Source organism: Martes martes, assembly GCF_963455335.1.
Source record: "Martes martes genome assembly, chromosome: 18".
NCBI lineage: Eukaryota > Metazoa > Chordata > Mammalia > Carnivora > Mustelidae > Martes > Martes martes.
Genome location: NC_137906.1, coordinates 27,180,657 through 27,201,831, shown reverse-complemented (window position 1 = coordinate 27,201,831; position 21,175 = coordinate 27,180,657). Strand labels below are relative to the sequence as shown.

The following is a 21,175-nucleotide window of genomic DNA, read 5'->3' as shown; positions in this document are numbered from 1 at the left end:
ATAGAGATAGTTGTGATGCTTGGGGAATGAGTTTCAGTTTTCAGGAAAAGTCCTCTATGCAGAGCTCCTTGTTCCCCAGAGCTGTCTGATAAATCACAGTCAGAGCTGGTGGGGAATGCATCTCCATTCTGTAAATGAGGAAACTGAAACTCAGAGAGGTTAAGCCACTTTGATAAGGTCACATGGTAAGCTGCAGTGGTGGGATTTGAACCTTTTTTTTTTTTTTTTAAAGATTTATTATGGGTGGGGGGCAGAGGGAGAAGAGAAAGAGAATCTTAAGCAGGCTCCACACTCAGCACAGAGCCTGACTCGGGGCTTGATCCCACGACCCTGAGATCATGACCTGAGCCGAAACCAAGACTTGACTGCTTAACCAACTGAGCCACCCAGGTGCCCCCAACCTAGGTCTTTTGGATTCCAGTTGTGGTAACACGGAGTTGCACTACCCAGATCCCCCTTCGAGGAAGACAGCAGAGAGCTTTCAACCATCAGCTCCTTCAGGGTCAGTATCAGCTCTGGAGAAATCACATCCTTTCTAGGGAAGCCTGCGTCACCCACTGCATAAAGTTCAGGTCTAAAGATCTGGCCCTTTCCGCCCCATGTGGTCCACTCTGATGGCAGTATTTCTTTCTCTTGCATCTCCTGTGAGGTTGGCTGATAATCTGCCACGTCACACCCCAGTTCCACTTCTTTCTCTGCTCTCCCTTCACAGGTATTGATCCCTAAACGATATCTACACCAAACTTTGTCTCAGTGACTGCTACCGGAACACCCAGTCTTGAACCACTGATACTGGGAGCGGTCTGAAGAAGCAGGCAACACTGCCCGGCTGAAGAGCTGGATGGATTGCTTCCAGACTGGCAATCGGTCATGGTGGGTGGAGCACAGTCCCTGGCACAAGGTGGTTCAAACCCTCTGGAGTGAGCTGGGAGGGTATCCTGGGCGGGGGGGGGGGGCAGGGAAGGGAATGCACAGCAGAAGCCACGGATCGGGTAACTGATGAACAGAGAAAACAGTACGCAAAAGCATAAGTGGGTTGGATGGCTCTTGCTACAAGGCTTTAACGTTCTACTGTTCTACTGATAAGTAAGGATACTTATCAGTCAAGGACGAGTAGCAGGCCCTTGCTCTAGGAGTGAATGCCAGAGAGCCTCTTTGGTGGAAGACAAAGAAGATGGCAGGAGGGCAGACCAAGGCCAGGACTCAGAGTGACCGAACTTCAAAGACAGTGTAGGTCCCCAGGAAGGCATGCATTATACTATAGTCAGGGACCTGGTTGGGACCCTGACTCATGGGATGAGGTCATCTGGGTGGTACCCCCAAAGATGTTTCCACTTTGGGGGTCATTCCGAATAATGCTGCAATTTCAATGCTGCAATTCTGCTAATTCCAGAATTAGCATTTCTGGGTCATTCTATGTTGAACTTTTTGAGGAAGCACCATCCTGTTTTCCAGAATGGCTTCACCATCTTATATTCCCACCAGCCATGTATAAATCTATTGATGTGTTTCCCTCAGGAACTGCCCACCTCTTTGGGCCCATGTAGTTCAGAGGATATTGACTTCCAGCCCTTTCCGCCCCAGAGATGGTCATCTAAGTGGGGTCTAGCCAACGACATATGCCAAAGTGGAATGTGACTGATCCAGGCCAATGAAATTCAACTCTGAATCTAGAACAAACTTGGACTTCTGTTACTTAGAGCAGGAAATTCACCGCCCCCTTTTATTTATTAAGCCAGTTTAAGTTGTGTTTCCTGTCACTTATGACCAAATAACCACTCTGTAGCATTAAGACTTGCTTGTTTAAAATCTCTGCCCAGGAGCTTTATCTTCCCCGTGTTTCACATTTATTGAGTGTCGGATCTACACTCCATATAGCTATAAGATGGTGCTGGAGTCGGGCTCCCTGGGAGGGGGCAAGACCGGATCAGTGAATAGTCAGAGACGCGATCTTGCAGACAAAGGGGAACTTGTGGTTGCAGGTGTTATCATTCCATGACCTCAGAGCTGCAGTGGGAAGAAGCAGAGAATCTGGGTGAGGGTCCACCTACCACAGTAAAAGTCACCTCGCCTCCCCACTGGAGTAAAAGCCCCCTCTTCAGTGGCCTCATGTCTACACTGGCACCCGTTTCTTGCTGATGTTTGATGAGGCTGCTGTCCAGCCTCTCTCTCTCACAAGGCTGATCTTGACTTGCCACTGTGCGTGGGGCAAGACAAACTTCACGCAGAGGCTTGGCCCAGCTCTGGCTCCCAGAAGTCCCCATTCCATCCCTCCTTCCTCTAATCAGGAAAAGAAAAAGGAGCACAGAGGAAGTAGCAGTTGAGTGCTTGACTCTGGACTTTGGTAGGTTTATTTTGAAATCTGCTTCACTACTTGCTGTGTGACCATGCACAAATCACTTAAGTTCTCTGAGCTTCCGTTTCTTCCTCGGCTAAATGAGAATATTAATAGTTTTTACTTCTCAAGACTGGTGTGAAGAGTGATGATGTCGCTAATGCTGATGGCAGTGATTGCTGATACCCCATGGGGGCCACTGTGGCCACTTGATGTACATGAGCTTCTTTCTTCTTCACAGCAACCCTTTGAGTTAAGTATTATGAACCCATTTTGCAGATGCAGCCACTGAGGCACCACGAGGTTAAGGCATTCACTTTGGGCCACACGATTCATAAGGAGTGGAGCTGTGCTGGACCAACTCTACCTCCTAGAACCTTCAGATCTGCCCTGTGAGTTGGAACGATTACTAAATCCATTCTACAGAAGAGGAAACGGAATGTCAGAGAGAATAAGTAACTCCCCATAAGGACACAGAGCTAGAAAGCAGCAGTGCCCAAGCTTGAACCCAGGTGTGTATTCTTCTCACTGTTTATCCCCGGGTGCTGCCCCAGCACACCTCCGTTCTAACACTCAGGAGCCTGGGGTAGGGGGCTGACACTTGGGTGCATCGGTGAACAGACACAGAAGCACGGTCCTTTGACGGATCTTTGTACAAATCCTTCCCCTGACCCGCCCCACGCTTCTGCCACTAATACCTTTCCATGCAACACTGCACCACTATGTACTGTTAAATCCATCCACTGCAGAGAAGGACGCCCCAGCCACCCAATTCGCCGGTCTCCCTGCCGTCCGTGGCCCCTCCCCAGCGCCCCTGCGAGAGTCCTGATCTCAGGGGCACCCACCGCTGGTGGGCCGGTACCATATCTGCACGCAATCCTCCTCTTCCGGGTCCGCGTGGATGCCACCATCCGGCTGGCTCCCGTCCCAGTAGCTGTAGTCGTAGGAGGAGCCGTCGGTCCATTCAAACTGCCCTTCCTGGGCACGCCCATCCGGCGGCGAGGAGGAAAGCCGGCGAAAGAAAGATCTGGCATTAGCGCGAGCCCCAGCTCAGGGACGACGTTCTAACACCTCCACGTGGAGCAGCACAGACGTCCTCCCCGGGAGGTGAGATACCGTTACCGCTACCAGGTTTGCTGAAGCCTTATTAGGTGCCACGCCAGGCACTGTCCTCCGAGTGGGCATCCCCATTCCCCTTTCACAGATGAGGAAACCGAGACCCAGACTGGTCTAGCCGAATCCACACAGCTCATACGGCAGTGGTGCTGCGATTCAAACCCACGTCTTGACTGCGGTACCCAAGACCTCACCTGCTCCACTTTTTCAAATTTCTTATTTTTTTAAATTTACCACTGGACGGGGGTGGGGGGGGTCACCATTCATTTCTTTCCTTTCGTCCACATAGTGTGTGTTTTTTCTCGCCCGAGGTGGGACCGCTCTGTCCAATTACAAGAAAACGCCTGTTGGGAATTTGATTGGTGTTAAAATAAATGTGCAAATTAACTGGGGCGAGAACCACGTCTTTGCAGTGTTCTGGAACACAAGCCGTTTCTGCATTTATTCAGGCTCTGAGAAAAGTCTCCCCCGAAGCACTGATGATTACGGAGGGGGCGTCAGATAATGGAAATAGCATGCCGCCTCTGAGCCTGCCGTTTGGGCTCTACCCACTTCCTCACTGGAGGCTGGACAAGGGACTTAACCTCTCAGGGGTCTCTCTGCACCTGTACAACGGCGCTGTCTCCCCCAGAAAGCTACTGTGAGGACTGACGACGTAGAGCGGTGCAAAGGGCTCGCGGTGCCCAACCCTGAGAAGTTGAAAACACAGGCCCTTTGACTCTACTGTTTGTAGCTATTATTCTTAAATCTTGGGATACAAGTTCCTTAAACCCCAAATAAGTTTATTTGTCATTCCATTTTATTATATATATATTTTTAAAGTTTGTTTGTTTGCTTGCTTATTTAAGTACTCTCTGTGACCGACGAGGGGCTTGAACTCATGACCTCAAGATCGAGAGTCACATGCTCTTCTGACTGAGCCAGCCGGGCACCCTCTAATCCCACTTTATTTTAATATTTATTTATTTATTTGAGAGAGAGAGAGAGCGAGAGCATGAAAGCACATGCACACAGTGAGGGGAGGGAAAGTGGGAGAGAGAGAATCTTCAAGCAGACTCCCCGATGAGCACGGAGCCTGACCTGGGGCTTGATCTCATGATCCTGAGACCATGACCTGAGCCGAAACCAGGAGTCAGACGCTTAACCGACTGAGCCACCCAGGCAGACCCCGCCTCACCACAGTCCCATTGTAAAGTTACTATTACAAACAGAAATTTTGTGTTGTTTTTTTTTTAATTACTTCTATATCGCTTCTTGCCTGCCAAATTCTATGGATTTAGAAGATGGATCTCTCTTGAGTCTGGACCTCTGCTCCTTTGCCAGCAGCTCCTGCCAGCCTTAATGAGCTAGGACAGTGTACCAAGCACCAGGCTCATTGACTTTCTGCAGGAAGCCACTGTTATCACTATCCCCATTTTGTAGCTGAGGAAACTGAAGCTCAGAGAGGTTAAAAAAAAAAAAAATTGCACGAAGTCTCCTACCAGCCAGTCAGCGGTAGGACAGGAGCTGGCACTGCAGCCCTGTTCCCCACAGTACTCTGGGGCAGGGCTGGTAGCATACATCTCTCAGAACAGAGACAGTATTCAGCTCACCCAGGGAAAGTCTAGGGACAAAATTTCCAGCTGGAGTCTGTGGTGATATTTCCAGGCATAAGCTCTGGTGTCAGCTCTCTTTTTTGGCTTAAGCTTCACCATGAATCCATTGACCCCTGACCCTCTCTGCTTCCCAGAACCATTTGTCTCCAATGTCCTCAACTGGGTCAGGATTGCTCACACCTCAGGCCTCTTGCCCATGCTGGTCCCTCTACCTGGAATGCTTCCTCCTCTGGCTGACTCCTCTTTAACCATTAGATAGTAGCTTAAATGTCTCTAACCTAGGGAGGCTGCGGCAGCCACAGAAGCCGCTCCTTTAGGAGGACCGGCTACAGGGAACATGGCTGACTGACAGCCTCAGCTCCCCTGACCCGTGGGATCCATCCCTACATTCACAGTGAGACCAGATTTCCCCCAGGCTCTGCCCCAACAATAACCCAGCAAGAACTCAGGGGTGCCAGTGCTGGCCCAATTCTGCGCCATGTGGTCTTCCTCTCCTGGCCCTCCTCTGCCTGAGGAATCCCCTCTGACCTAGCCAAGTCTTTCTCAGAACTCTGCGATAATCAGAAGCTCTTCCTTCCCCCACTCTCCTCCCAGGTCTCAGACCCACACTGCTGTCCGGAGACCTTCCCTGCCTTGTAATGCCCTTCCTCTTTTTTTTCTTCACAGATCTTTCCCCTCGGAAATCTCTTGGACATCGAATCACATTTCTGTGTCTGCTTTTTTCAGAACTCAAACCCAAACAGAGGCCTTCCCTGACCATACTATGTTCCCATCATGCTCACACCACCGTATTCTAGTATTCACACCACACTATGTTCACACCACTGTCTTCTAACTGGGACACGCCAGTGTCGGATTTCTCTCCGTGGGCTGGGCATGGAGCAGTGACCTGGCATACAGGGTCCATGTGCAAGGCTGGCTAAATGGAAATGGCATCTTGGCTGGGAGCTTCCAGGAGGACCTGGTGGTCATCACTTCCTTACCTGTCTGTGATCATGAAGCCCTGTCCAGACATCAGCTGGGATCCCGGGCACACAGCTGTTCACAAGGTCATACACAAAGACATTCTCTTCCCAGCTGCAAATGTGAGCAACATGGCAAGAGGGTTACTCCTTGTCTCTTTTCATAGGACAGAGTTGAAAACTGAAAGCAATTCTTCTTAACCTTCTGGGACCACAGTAAATTGAGGGTATGACGTGACTCTGCCTTTTTCTTCTTTTTCTTCTTTAATTACATCACTCACACGTGACGGTCCTTTTATAGACCCCTCTGGATTGTATTCATTGCCAGTTTAAAGCAGATCTCAGCACGGCTATTCATCCTAAAAATTTACATCGGCCTCAAAAGCATGAGCAAGCGAGGTGGATTCTATCGACAATATCATGAAGACAAAGAAAGAGGTTTATGCCGCACTGAACCCATCAAACAACTTCATGAAAATCTCCACTAGACATTTTTGTTTTCTCTCAAAAGCCCTCCTTGTGCTGCGAGTCCTTACTTATCCTACTAATTTTTTTTTCTCACGTACCATCTCCAGAATCTTCTGCTTTCCTGGAAAATTCAGCTCTGGGCTTGAACTTACAGAGCTCACTCAGCAAACCAAAGCCCTCCAGTGAACAGTCCACTCTCCTTTAGAAAGTGTCTTAGTCTTTTCAGGCTGCTGTAACCAAATACCATACCCTGGGTGGCTTTCCAACAACAGAAATGTATTTTTCACAGCTCTGGAGGCTGGAAGTCCAAGGTCAGGGGGCCAGCACGGTCAGGGGAGGCCATCGTTGGGCTCACAGTCTTCTCACTGTATCCTCACATGGAGGAAGGTGCTAGGGAGCTCTGTGGAGGTGGGGCGGATCTCTGGCAGAAGGGCACTAATCCCATCCATGAGGGCCTCACCCTCACGAACAAATCACCTCCCAAAAGTCCCACCTCCCAAAACCATCACACTGGGGGTGAGGTATCAACATATGAATTTGGGAGAGACACAAAGATTCAGATCATAATGGGATCTATTAAGCAACTCCCTGAATTTGACTGCTTGGAGAACCGTGTCAAGAAAGATTCAGAGTGCTGGAAGTCTGAGTGCTTCTGGAATGAACTAGTAATTTCTTCCACAATCGCAAAATTAAGAAGAATAAACGTATCTGCCTTGATTTGCTACCAATGGCTCAGGACAAAGGTAATTTCATAGTGGGCATTTCAGACAAGGTGGCAGCCTTTGGAGAGTGGCAATGACAACTGCCAATGCGAGACAAAGCCAATGAGAGCAGACAGACTTTGTGGCAACTTAAATGGTAAACACCAACATAGTCCTATTTTGAAGTGAGTTATTTGTTGGGTGTTAGGTCCAAGGCTGATAATTATTACTTTATCATAACCTCTTCAACCCACTAATGTTTACTTTTTAATGCCACATGGAAGCTAAAAATGGGAGTCTCTCATCCAGTGGGATCTGGTCCTCAGGGGGTTGGAACTACTTGAGTAGAGTGTGCCTGTTGTTTGTCCACTGGCTCACAACTCCCATGCCAGCCTTCTGAGCTCGGCCAATGGCACTGTCCAGCCTCAGCGATGTCCGGGCACTGGGTAAGCCATGATCTTCCTCTAGGGTCTCCCTGCAGCAGCTCCAAGGACCATGTCCCCACGTGACCACAGCCCAAGAAGGAAAGGCAGCGATGGAAACCGGGGCCCTTTCCACACGCCTGTGTCCATTTATCAGGGAGGAGAGTATTTCCAAGATGCCCCCTACAAACTTCCCCTTACATCCAATTGGCCGAACTGGGTTTTATGGCCAGTTGGGAGCTGCAGAGGAGGTTGTAAAGTGAAATCTAGCTTTCCTAACTTCTTAGGCAGGCAGTAGGCAAAGGGATTAGTCGTGGCTGCAGAGTGAGCAGCCAGAAGGGTCTGCCCCAGTACCATTCTGATGGAAGGATTCAACGAGTTCACAAGTGCCAAACACACCACACGGTACTCAGGAAACACGTTAATGATCAAATGGAAGTGTCTGTACGTCTCTCTCTCTCTCTCTTTCCACCCATCTCCATTTCTTTGCTGTTTCTGGCAGCAGATCATCTTCGGTGTCCTTCACTGATTTCTTTTGTTAGGTGAATTATTTTATAAGCTCTTTGAACTAGGAGGTGAGAATCTCCAAGGAGACATCAATGCCTTCTGCTATGGTTTGAACATTTGTGTCCCCCCAAAGCTCCTATGTTGGAATCTTAACGCCCATGTGATCATATTAGGAGGTGGGGCATTTGGGAGGTCCTTAAGTGGGAGGTGCTTTGATAAAAGAGATGTCCTAGTGCGCTCTCACCCCTTCCGCCATGGGAGACGCAGCAGGAAGATGGGCCATTAGTGAACCAGGGAGCGGGCTCTCACCAAGAACCCAAACATGCTGGCACCCTGACCTTGGACTTTCAGCTACCAGAACTGGGAGAAATAAGTTTCTGTGGTTTATCAGCCCCCCTGTCTGTAGGTTGTTGTAATAGCAGCCTGAAGGGACTAACACCGATACTACTGGAGGAAACGGAAGGGAAAGAGGGTGAGTGAGGTAGGACTTATGTGCCTTAGGAAAGATGAGGTGACATGGGAATGCTTAGTAAGAACTGACCCCTTGAGATGCCAAGGATTATAATAAAAGAAACCATTAACAGCCCCCACTGTTGAGCACTCATCGCAGCTACTGGAAGGGCTTCAGGGGCTTGGTCTCCTTGGTCAGATTGTGCGCGGAGGAAGCGATGGAGTTGGGACTAGTCCAGGAATGACTCTCGTCCCTTAATAAGCATCATATCTCCTCCCAATGGCTTCACCATCTGGAATATCTGCTGTTCCCATTCCTTAAGCTTCCTAAATTCTTCAAGGTCCTGACCCAGGACCAGCTCTTCCAGGAAGCCTTCTGTGAGCACCCCCTATCCACTCCTGGATCACCTGGAGCACCCACTTTTGACCTCCTAAGGGCAGGCTAGTTGGTTTCGTTCTCTGTTTCTTAGGTCCCGTCTCCCCAAATGGGCCACAAGGACCACATAGACCATCATCAAGTCTTATTTGTATCTGACACCTTCTCTCATGCCAACAGCAGGCTCTAGTCAATATCAAAGTTCCAAGAGTGTGTGGTCTGACATGGGGAAGGATCCAGTTTCTGGAGACATAGTGTTCTTCAGCCCAGTGGGTCGCTGACCTTGGTCCTGCACAGCTGGGTAAGCGCTGGCATCCCCCAATGTCTCTCTTGTGCCCAACTTGGCTGAACCAACACTGACCGCTGAACATACATTGCAATGTATGACTGGCAGTCATCTGGTGGAGAGGCTGCCCGGTCACTTTTAGCGATTTTGCCATCTTTGTTCAACAACAGCTGCTTGGGAAACTATTTCAATATTTTATTGCATTTCCCCCATATCTGGTCAAAAATAACAGGAACAGAGAGAAGCCCAAGGTGCTACTGCAAGTAATAAGGAGTGTGTATCAGATGAACTTAATTCAATTCAGCTGTCGCTTGAACCGAAGATGGAAATTATTAGGTAAGCAGAAAGTATGAGGATCTTAAGCTTCAATCAGATGCTCCACAGACATAAGCTGATTGTGTGTGTAATTATGAAAGAAAAAAACTGAAAAGGCATGAAGAGAACACCAGAAATACTGGGCTATGTCTCAAAGACAAGATGTAATTAGGGACTTTATAAGGGTGTCTAGCTTCATGCCAACTGAACTTCATGTATTTATGAATTGATGTCTGTATGAATTTGTCAATGACTTTAACTTTCCTACATGTTTCCAGGAAAGTATTATATGCCAACATGGAAAACTACCTGTAAAGGAGAGGAAAGGGAGAGAATCTTAGTATAAGAAAGGCAGGGAGGGGCGTTAGGAGTTGAGGAGACAGGAAGAAGGTTAAGTCGAGGCAGGAAAGAACAGGAACTGGGTCAGAGGTTGCCGGGAGCCTCCCAGTTTGCCTGGAATCCTTTCTGACACCCAGCTAACCAAGGCTGAGGTTACAAGCACCATGAGCAGGCTGAGCTACCCTTCTTGTGGGCTGGCTAAAGGGAAATCTTCATTTAGAATTTTTTTTTAAGAAAGAGAGAGAGCTGGGGTGAGCTGGGGTGGGGGGTGGAGGGGCAGAAGAGAAGAGACAGAATCTTAAGCAGGCTCCACACTGAGCGTGGGGCTCGATCTCATGACCTGAGCTGAAATCAAGAATCGGACGCTTAACCGACTGAGCCACCCAGGCGCCCCTGGAATCATTTTAAAATTTACACTTCATCACCTGGATCACATTCTCCTTCTAAAGGCTCACGATTTTTGAGAACTTCTTTGAACCATCCTTGTCAGTGCCAACCCTGGGCTTTGTTCTCTTTTCTCTGTTCGGGGATTTGCCCCGAAGACCACTCTTCCCCGGTTTTCTTGTCCGCTGCCCTGCCCGTGGGGGGAAGCACAGATGATGGGAGGGCGGGAAGACAAGCCAGGGCATTTGTCTCTCAGCCTCAGGAGTCACTGGCAGGGGCTGCCCCACCTCGGAAGCTCCAGCTCCCCTGAGACCAGTCTGCCTTCCTCTTACGGGGCGGGATTGGTTTCCTGCCACGGTGAATCTCTAGACTGCCTCACTACTGCCTCCTTAAGTTGTAGATTCCATTACTCGTGTGTATTAAATTCTCTGTTGAATATTAGTAGTGGTTCCTGTTCTCCTGGACAGACCTGACTGCCTCACTACGTTCTTCAGCACCAGGGGACGTAGGGAGATGCAGGTATCTCCATATCGGTGGGACGAAAACATGAAGGATTCCCTTACAGACTAAGACAGAGGACCCCTTCCCTGTTCTTACCAAAATTTGGCGGCCCTAAAAGAACCAACTGTCTTTCTGACTTCAAGTGCCTAAGAGTCTCGAAAGACAGAAGCAGGATTGTGAAGTTGTAGTTTGGGTGCCTACTTGGCACCCTACGGCCTACTTGGCTTCAAGGAACCCACACACCGCGAGGACGTCTGAGGTGAAAACATGTCATCCTCGGGTGAGGAGAAAAGTGCTCTAGGAGAGGTGGGCAGTGAGTGCAGCTAGCGTGCCATGCAGTCAAGGTGACCTCAGTGAAGAGAAGAGAAGACGGGGATAGGAATTCCCAGCTGAGGGAACAGAATGTGCAAAGGTAAAGAGGAGCAAAAGGGCTGGACCAGACTGGAGAACTCTGAGACGGTCCGTGTGGCTGGGGCTTGGGAGACACAGACGAATGTGGAATTGGTGGGGGGGGGGGGGAGAATTCGGTGTTTCGGGTTCAAATCCCAGCCCCACCACTAGCTAACAGCTAGCTGACTTTGAGCAAGCTACCTTTCGGGAGGATCAAGTTGTGTGTGTACAATGGAGATAGCTCCCTCACCGGTCTGAGCGAGCTCCAGTGTGCCGATGTACACTGATGCCGAGAAAACAAATGTCGGTTATTATTCCTCATATTATGGTCTTTGTATGTGTGTTACACGAGTTGTATCACAGGGTCAAGCCCTCTGCACAAAATCAGCACTTAAAGAGATGGCTCCAGTAGATTGCTTTTTGCCACCCAGGCTCAAGGCTTTGCCTTCTACTATTTCAATGAGAAATTGGGCAGGATCCTCTTCGATGAGAATTTGGGCTGCATCAAAGTTAGCGAAAATTACCCAAGACAAACACTAGTAAGAGTTGCCATTTTTCACTCCTCTTTCCAAAGGGGGTGCCTGGTTGGGTCATGGGGGACGGACGTCTACTCACCTGTGGATGGAGGCCAGTTTGGCGGACTTCCTACCAATGGAGAACTCAGAGCAGTAGAAGTCAGCCTCGGCCCAAGTCTTATTGAGGGGGAAAAATCTATAGCAGTGGCCTTTGAACTCCATCCAGAACAGTGGGCACAAGGAAGCCCGGGGCAGCTCGGGCATGGCTGTGGACAGAAAGAAAACAGACTGGCAGGAGGGTGGGCAGTTGTGCAAACATTGTACCATAGCTTAGGACATCTTTCCAAGAGTGAACATAAAACATGGCCCAGGGGCACCTGGGTGGCTCAGTGAGTTAAAGCCTCTGCCTTCAGCTCGGGTCATGGTCCCAGGGTCCTGGGATTGAGCCCCACATTGGGCTCTCTCCTCGGCAGGGAGCCTGCTTCCCTTCCTCTCTCTCTGCCTGCCTCTCTGCCTACTTGTGATCTCTGTCTGTCAAATAAATAAATAAAATCTTTAAAAGTAAAATCTTAAAAAAAATAAAATAAAAGTAAATGTAAAACTTTAAAAAAAACAAAAGACAAAAACATGGCCCATTATGATCAGTAAAATTCTACGTTTGAGGTCTGGAGTACACGTGCATACCTAACATTTACCAAAAGACAAAAGTAATATATGCTCCTTATAGAACACCTGGAAAAATGTGACCGCTCTGGCATATTTTTCTTCATGTCACGCTTGAATGCAGTGGTTTGTAAAAATTCAGTAGTTATATTGTACTATACATACATGTGAGTATTCCAAGTTCCAAAAATGATAATACATTTCCCCCATGTCATTATAAATTTTTGTAAACATTGTTTGAAATAGCTCTTGAATCCTCCGCTGAGTGGCTCCCCCCGCCCCAGTTTATTTAATCATTCCCCTATTTGTGGATAATTAGACTGGTTGCCTTTTTGAAAAAACAATTACAACCAATGCTGAGATGAACAGCCCTTGTGCACCAAGCTTTTTCGGCATTTCTGCTGATTTTCCGAGGAGAGATTTTTAAGGCTTTGATACAATTTGCTAAATTGCCTCCTGAAAGCAATTTATACTCCCACGGCAATGCCGGAGAGTGCCCGTCTCACAGTGCCCTCGCCAGCGCTGAGTGTTACCACTTTCATGGCCATCTTTGCAAATTTTATAAGCAAAAAATGCTATCTCGTTTCAATTTGCAATTCTGGGCTCTCCGGTGAGCATGGAGATTTTTCCATGTGTTTATTGACAAACGAGAGCCCATCGAACTATTTATACCTGGAAGCCCATTGAACTACTGGGGTTCAGGATGTGTTCTTAATTCTGAAAAAAAAAAACCGCATGGGAAATCCACGATTGAGACAATAAAGTTCTCCCAAGCGTCAGCCCCCTGGAAGGCTTCTTAGAAGACACTTGTTTTGGAAACCACTCAAGATGACTGGCTGGGGGCAGGAGCGGTGGGGTTGGGGGGTGGTGGGGAGGAAGGCATTCTGAGAACCTTCCTTGAACAACGATAGGTGGCTCACCCGCAGCTGTGGGCAGTGGTGAAATCCGCTGGACTGGGATCTGGAGGCCGGGGTCCCAGCCGGGAGCTCTAGGCTGGACATACCCTGTGACAATGGTACATTCTCTCCCTTCTCAGCTGTCAAACTGGCTAATCTTTGGGGTCCCTTTGTGGCCACCCAAGGATGTGGGATCTTCGCCTTTCCAGCCACTGGAAGAGCTGGTTGAGCTCTTGAATAATTAAGTAGTAGACAACATTCACGGAGCCTCTGTGATGTGCCAAACACATACAGGGAAACGGAGGCTTAGACAGGTCAAGTGACTTGCTCAAGGTCATCCTGCTAGTCAGTCAGTGGCAGATAGGGATTTGAACTCAGTCTCCAGACACGAAAGTCTTTGAACTTAAAGTCTGCAGGATGTTTCATCATGGGAAATCAACAGGGCTGAAAATGGGTCACAGTCTTTTAGCACCTGCTTCATGAGGTTGGTAGGCTAACTCATTGGAGCTCGCGAATGTGTGGCATGTATGGATTGCTTTGTGACAGTATGATTTTTAATGATGAGCTCAGGAGTTCATAACCAGGGCTGATGGGGCTTCAGGGATCCAGCAAATCCCCTGAAATTAAGTGCAAAATCAGAAGTGTGTATGTGTGCGTGTGCACAGGCATGTACTCTGTGCACTTATTCGGGGAAAGGAAGAGTCCGTTGTTTTCATTGAGAGCTATGCTAAGTAGACAGCTTCCAAGCTTCCCATCACTGACCACAGCCACTGGGCTCTCTCATTTGACCAGAACCAGCCCTTCCCCAACCCAGGCTGCTGTGCTCCACAGTCCTGGCTTGTCCTTTCTAGCAATGCTGGGCGTTGCTGAGCTCTTTGTAGGGACTTTGCGGCACTACATTTTACATAGAAGGAGACGGCAATAATTAAATGAAGGGGGCTGGAAGGGGAAAGGAGGGGGCCAGGGCCCTTGCTCCCCTCTCCCCAAGGCCCAAAGGCTTCTCCTGGGTCCTAAAGCCTGGTGGATATTTTAAATCAAGTCTCCATGTGGAAAACAAGCTCCCTGCTCCACATGGCTGGTTCCTTTGATTTTCCCCACTGAACAAATGGTGATTATGGATGCCTGGAGTGAAACATACCAGAAAATGGGGCTGTGACAGGTCACCGCTCAATTACTCCCTTTTCCACCTGGGCAGGCAAAGGCCTTTAATTGGAAGGATCTAGGAGGAGGCAGAAAGCCACGTGTTTGTACCGGGATGATAATAAACTCCACCCTGCCTGGTATCCCGCACCCCCTTTGCCTCTAGGATTTGAGAAACTGAGAACTGAAGAGGATCTCTGAGGCCATTCATCAGCCTGAACCCCAAAGTAGCCTTCGCTAATCCGAGTCTCTCTCATGAAGGGATTTCTCGAGGTTTCCAGCTTCACAAGTCAGAGAATGATGGCAATATAATAAATAGGACCAACACTACTGAGCTTTCATCTGAGCCGGCTTTGTGTCAAGTTCTTTGTACCTATCAATTCATTTATCGTCCAAGCATCCTACAAGGTAGGCACCACAACCACTCCCACTTTACAGAGGAAGAAACCGAAAAAACAGAGAGGTTGAGTAACTTGCCCAAGATCACACAGCTCCTAAGCAGCAGAGGTAGTTCTTAAAGTCAGGCTGTGTGGCTCCAGACCTAATTTAGGGATTCCTGCTGCATTTAAGCCCGTTTCCTTTTGCCTCAGTCTTGATGGTCTGGTCCTTCACTCACTTTTTCATTCAAGAGGTCCTATTGGAGATCTCTTCTTGAGCTCAGGCTGTTAGCTGGCTACATGCTGGAGAGACTGTGGACGAACGACACATACACATACAAACAGAGGCCCCCTCTGACCTCTTGGGTCTTACAGTCTAATGGAGTTCGACATTAAGAAAAATGAGCACAGATATAAAATGTCATTACTGTGTCATCTGTGGGTGTGTGTCATGCAGGCAAAAACTTGAGGGAGCAGTCCCCAAATTATTTCTGGAAGCTGGTTATTTGTTTGCCCCCTTTGTCTCCCTTAGTTGAACTGGTGGCCGCCCCAACCCTCTCTTCAAGGAGCCTGTGGGGTGATTAAGACAGGGTACCCGAATCCCCTTCCCAGATGGGGGAATTTCAAGGAGTTACCACAGGAGCACCTAAACAGGTCATATAAGGATTTGGAGATCCGGGAGGCTTCCTGGAAGTGATGATGTCTCATCTGACACTTGAAAAGTAAGAGTCAGAGAAAATGTTTCAGGTGTTGTGTGGACACAGCAGGTGCAAAGGCCCTGAGGTCTGAGAGAGTGGAACATTTGCAAATGGTTCAGCCAAGCTGGGAATCTGAGAGGAGGGAAGGCAAGAGATGAGGCCAGAGGTGACAGGGAGGGTGGAGGGGTAGGGAGGGGAAGGGATGCACAAAGGAGCTTGTTGCTCTGGAAACCAGGAGGCCAACTGGTAAGGTCTTTTACTTCAATTAGCAGCACTAAAGGCCACCAAGGTCTCCCAGCTCTGGGGGAGTCAAAGTCTTTGGGAGCTCTGAGCTTGTGAAGAAAAAAGAACACACCAGTGGAGTTCAGGGCTCATTTTTTTTTTTCTCTCTCTCTCTCTTTTTTAAAAGAATAAATTGTCACCTTCCCACTCAATCTGGCTGCCTGCTCCCCTGGCCCCAATCCAGCCGCCTACAAATGCACTACCCTGCTGCCTCCTGCCCAGAGCAGCCTTGAGAGCCAGCCAGGAGAGGAGGTGAGGAAGGCTCTGGGGTCCACATCCCAACCCCCACCCCACTCCCACTGTTGGCCCCCAGAAGTCCCAGGAGATAGGAGGAAGTGTCTTTCGGTGTCCTGGAAGGTGGCAACTGGGAGGGCTGTCACCCTCACTGCACCCCTTTCCTTCCCACTGCCTCCCTGGGTCACTTGTCCCACCATCAGACCATGCTCCTCACCACTGAGTCCCGGCTCTGGTTTCCAGAGCTGGTGGCCCTGGGCCTCACATGCTGAACTTGGCTTTCCCTTCTCTGGGCCACGCTTATGGCCACGTGATACAAAGAGGAAAAAGCACTGGGCCATGTCTTCTATTGCCCAAACAGCGGCCATACACTCAGTGGTGAGTATGTAACTGCTGAGAGCAGCCTCGGAGGGTATCAACATCATCCCCATTTTACAGCTGAGGAAACGGAGTCTCGGAAAAGTTAAGTCACTTATTACCACATCTAGCAAGGTGCGGGGCGGGGGTGGGGTATCAGGATGAACTCAGAAATCCCTAAACACTAAGAAACACCTAAACACCAGAAAACATCTTTTTTCTGCCCTTGGTTTTCTCATTTGTAGGACAAATATATTAAACACTAAATGTAACAGTGTCACGGACTGAATGTTTGTGTCTCCCCCTCCTCAAATTCATACGTGGAAGCCCTAATCCCCAATGTCTTTGGAAGTGGGGCATTTGAGAGGGGACTAGGGTTAGACAGGGTCATGGTGGGGGCACCCGTGATAGGATTAGTGCTCTTATAAGAAGAGAAAGAGAGGCCAGAGTTCCCCACCTTGTCTGTCTCTGCCTGTGAGGACACTGTGAGGACACAACACGGTGGCCATCTTGGAGCCAGCAAGAGAGTCCTCGTCAGGACCCAGATCACTCAGGATCTTGATTTTGGACTTCCCACACTCCAGAACTGTGAGAAATCAATTCCGATTGTTTAAGCCTCCCAAACTGTGGCATTTTTAAATTTTTATTTGTTTTACTAAAGATTATAGCGGCCTGAGCTATAGACCAAAGTTAAGCTAAGACCAAAGTTAAGCAAGTAAGCTTAGACCAAAAGTTAAGCAAGTAAGTCCATGTCTCCTGGGCGCCTATATGGGTTTGAGGTCTGTGCCTTCAAGTCGCTCACAGTCTGGGGAGAAGAACACATGCATGGCAATGAGTCATCGTATACTATGATGCAGCCCAGAAATATGCAGAGTGCTCTGTGTCCACAGAGGTGGGGTGGGGAATCAGGCCAGAGTGTCCACGGGGCACTCTGGGATCTGACTCTATGATCCAGACTCCAAGGGGTACTCTAGGAAGTGCGGACATCCTGTCGCTCAGACCTCTAGGATCTAGCTTGGACTCTGGAGTCCTCAGCTCTTCATGCCTCTGTTTTCTCATCTATAAGGTGGACATGATGATAATGCCTACCTCACAAGGAAGCCATGGCCTGGCTCTTAGTTGGCATTAGCTATTACCGCAGCAGAGACAGCCTGGGCCCGGGACCGCCTGAAGCTGGGGGTGCAGAGTCAGCCTGATTGCCACTCCCCTGCCCGACTCCTGAGGCCCTGTAGCAGCAGCACCCCACCCCTACCCTCAGCTTCAAATGTCTTGCTGGAATGGCCTTTGCTGTGGAGACTTCTTGGCCTCGGGAGCCAGGAAGGGAAACTTGATGGTAATGGTTGAAGAATCATAATAGCAAATTTTCGTGCAGCTTTTCCCAGGTGCCAGGCTCTCTTCTAAAGCACTTTACACTCCTGAATCCCCTTGAACGATGCGATCAAAACTAAGTTCGCAGAAAAGGTTTTGGGAAATGGCTCTAGTCTGGCTAAACCCTCCCAAGTCTCTCAGAAGGGTCTAAAGGGTTGGTTGTTTTTTTTTTTTTTCCAAAGCAATTCTCGAGGTGTGGCTGAGTTGCACTCTGCACGTATATTTACACATTCATGGAAGGTCGGGAGACTTGGGATGAGGATGAAATGCTCTGTTCTGCTTTGCTCGGGAAGTCTGGGATCCAGAGGAGGATTGCAAACAAGGTTCATTCTCAACAAGGGGGGCTCACCTTTGTGGTCTGCAAAGGCCCATCAGGACCCTAGAGAAGCCCTCCCTAGGCACACATCAACAGACACACTCTTGCACACACACACACACACACGTGTGTGCATGCACACACATGCACACAGACACTCACGCATTCTCCTCTGGGTTGAAGTCACTTTCCTCCAGAAGATCTGTCTGCTCAGGCTTGAACTAGGCTTTCTGCTGGGATGGGCACCCGGAGATCAGAAGAACCACCACTTGGATGGATGATGACCTTGGCAGGGTCATTGGCCTCTGTAGGCCTCAGTTTCTCCAACTGTAACATGCCAACTCCTGCCAACTCCAGTTCTGAGCTCTCCAAGATGACTGGGTTTGAAGCGATCTTAGTCCCCCCCTGGGACGCAGGGAGGGTGAGCTGGAGGTGAGACATCTGGAAGGTCCTTTCTCCAAGGGAGGCTTCTGTCGCGACAGAGAGCCGTGTCGTCAGACCATTTCTATCCTATCACCAACAACTGCAGTAGCAGAAGAGCTAACAGTAATAATTCTCATTCCTTAAGCACTTGCTATGTGCTAAGCCCTTCATCTGCACGATCCCACTGAAGATCCCAAAAACGTTTGGTAGGAACCATTATAATCCCCACTCTCCAGGGGAAGACACTTGATGCTCAGAAGAGTGGCCACAGGCACAAGCTAGTGAGGGAGAAGACTCCCTGTTGTTCCCACATGCAAATTCAGCCTCAGGCCCTTCCCCCCGACACTGGACGGAAAGACAAGACCGTGGGATATACAAGGCAGACCTTAAGGATATTTGGTCCAGCTTCTCTCCTGCTCGCCCATTGCGTGGATGAGGAGACTGAGGCCTCAGAGCGAGGATGCAAAGTCACCGTTATGGACTGAATTTTTCTGTCTCCTCCTAAATCATATATTGGAACATGACCCCCCCAATGTGATGGTGTTTGGAAGTGGGGTCTTTGGGAGGTAATGAGGGTTACATGAGGTCATGAGGGGGACCATGATGGGATTAGAAGACAGACCAGCATGTGCACAGGCTCTTTCTCTCTCTGCTACATGAGGACTCAGCAAGAAAGGTGGCCATCTACAAACCAGGAAGAGAGCCCTCACCAGGGAATGGAATCAGGCAGCACCTCGACCTCCCAGCCCCCCAAAACTGTGAGAAGTAACTTCCTGTTGCAGCCCGAGCCGACTAAGACAGACTCTCAGAGAGTTTATGATCGATCGGAGCCCCTAATGCTTGCCCAAATGAACAAAGGCCACCACCACTCACCTTGGTTTAAGAGAGATGCCCAGGGACCTCCGAATTTCAGATAAACAACAAATCACTTTAAGCCTATGTCCCACGCAATATTTGATTGTCTAAAAGATGATTGTTTATTTGAAATTCATTTCTCTGAAATGTACCTGGGCATCCGGTGTTTTATCTGGCAACCTTATCACCCCCCAGTTTCATTTCACCCCAGCACCGTGACAGCCCAATGATGGGGTCTTATGGGATTCTCAGGAGTCTGTCACTATGAGTTGTACTTTCATGGGGACCAAAATATTATCTCTGCCATAGACTTACTGTGGAGGTTCAATAGGTCTGTGCACAGAAAGGCCTCAAAACGATGCCTGGCACATAGAGAGGGCTATGTAAATCTTAACTGGTGATAGGTATTATTATTACTTTAAATATTTTAAACAGGGTTCGGCAAGAGCCCTCACGGTGGAGGTGACCGGCAGGATCCTCAGCCCGGAGCAGACTGCAGGATTCAGGAATCCTCTTGCCCAGATGCGGGTCCCTCCCAGTGAGCTCCCGGGTCTCTGGTTCTCCGCATTGCAAAGAGGAAGAAACTGAGCTCATTTGAAGCCTTGAGTCTTTCACGAGGGACATTAGGAGGCCACATGCTGGTTAATTGCTGTCCTAATTGCTGGGGACACAGAAAACCCACAGAAGTGGGCCACAGAGCAGTGACCTCCAGGGAGGTCACGAGAAAGACAACTGCATCCCCTGGCATGCCCAAGCCATGGTGGCAAACAGCAGGTCTGAATGGTCCCTGGGAACAGCTGTCACAGCCAAGGTGGGGGTGGGGAACCCCCCGCGAAATCCCTAACAAAATAAATCCCATTTTCAGATCTTGCTGTGGTGTCGAGCACCAAGCATGAAGCACTTCCCCACTTTATCTTACTTCCCTGGTAGAGTCATCCCAGAGGGTGCTACCCTGACTCCCATTTTCCAAAGGAAGCTGAGCTCAGAGAGGTTAAGAAATTTGGGCAGGTCATACAGTTTTTAAGATGCACTGCTGGGATTTAAAAATCAGGACTTTTGGGGTCTGAGCGGGGGTAGGGTGGGGTGAACCATACCCCTGGGGTGGGGAGAGGGGAGCGGGAAGGGCTGTCAGGAGGCTCAGCTCGGCCTCACTGACAGAACCTCGAGTGTCTGGGGGTGTCCTCCTCTCCACCTGCTTGGGTCCTGGCCCCGGGGCTCACCTGGGCTGATACTGATGTCCGTCTGCGGAAAGGCCTGTGCAGAGAGGAGGGTCAGGGAGGCCGCCATGGCCCACAACCCCCACCTTTGCATCCTGACGCCCGAGGAAGCCACCTTCAGGCCCGCGTGGAGGAGAGAGGCCTTTTCACTGGAGCTCTCTTGAGAGCAGGCGAGATCTGCTGGGAGCTCAGGACACACCAGACAGCCTCCAGTCTCCTCCTCCTCCCCTCCCCTCTCTTCTCCCTCCTCTCTGGAGGGCTGTCTGAGCGACAGCTTGAAGGCCGCCCCTGGTCAGCCCCCTTCAGGGAACTAAGAGAAACCACCGCTCTGCTTCTGAGCCACCCTGTGGCCTTGGGCCTGGGCTCACTTCTCTGAGACTCAGTTTTCTCCTCTGTGAGATGGGACAGTAACAGAGCTTACATGTGGGCCTGTCACAGGAGATCAAGCATCTCGGGCCCCCTCAGAGGAAATACATACCAGAAGGTAAAAACAGAAGTCAGAGGCCGATGCAGAAGTCATGGGGCCTGTGTGCTTGGGCTCAGCTCGCCCCCATCTCACTCTGGCCTTAAACGCACTGACACGGCTTGCCTGGGAAGCAGGAAGGAAGGCCTAGGTGGGTTACCCTCCTCCCTTTCCCTCCACCTTTCAGGGTTTCTTAGGGGTTAAAGGAGGTGCCCGTAGAAGGT

The 21,175-nt window shown here is 49.5% G+C and overlaps 1 protein-coding gene across 1 annotated transcript; it reads right to left on the bottom strand.

Annotated features, from left to right (window-relative positions):
• Positions 1 to 1,927: 1,927 nt before the first annotated feature.
• CLEC19A (C-type lectin domain containing 19A) lies at positions 1,928 to 20,582 on the bottom strand (the record flags this gene model as incomplete). Its single annotated transcript, XM_080830396.1, has 5 exons — positions 1,928 to 2,007; positions 3,181 to 3,313; positions 6,030 to 6,123; positions 11,763 to 11,928; positions 20,492 to 20,582. The coding sequence occupies 5 exons, from the start codon at positions 20,580 to 20,582 to the stop codon at positions 1,928 to 1,930; spliced, it is 564 nt and encodes a 187-aa protein (XP_080686522.1).
• Between the last annotated feature and the right edge of the window lie 593 nt (positions 20,583 to 21,175).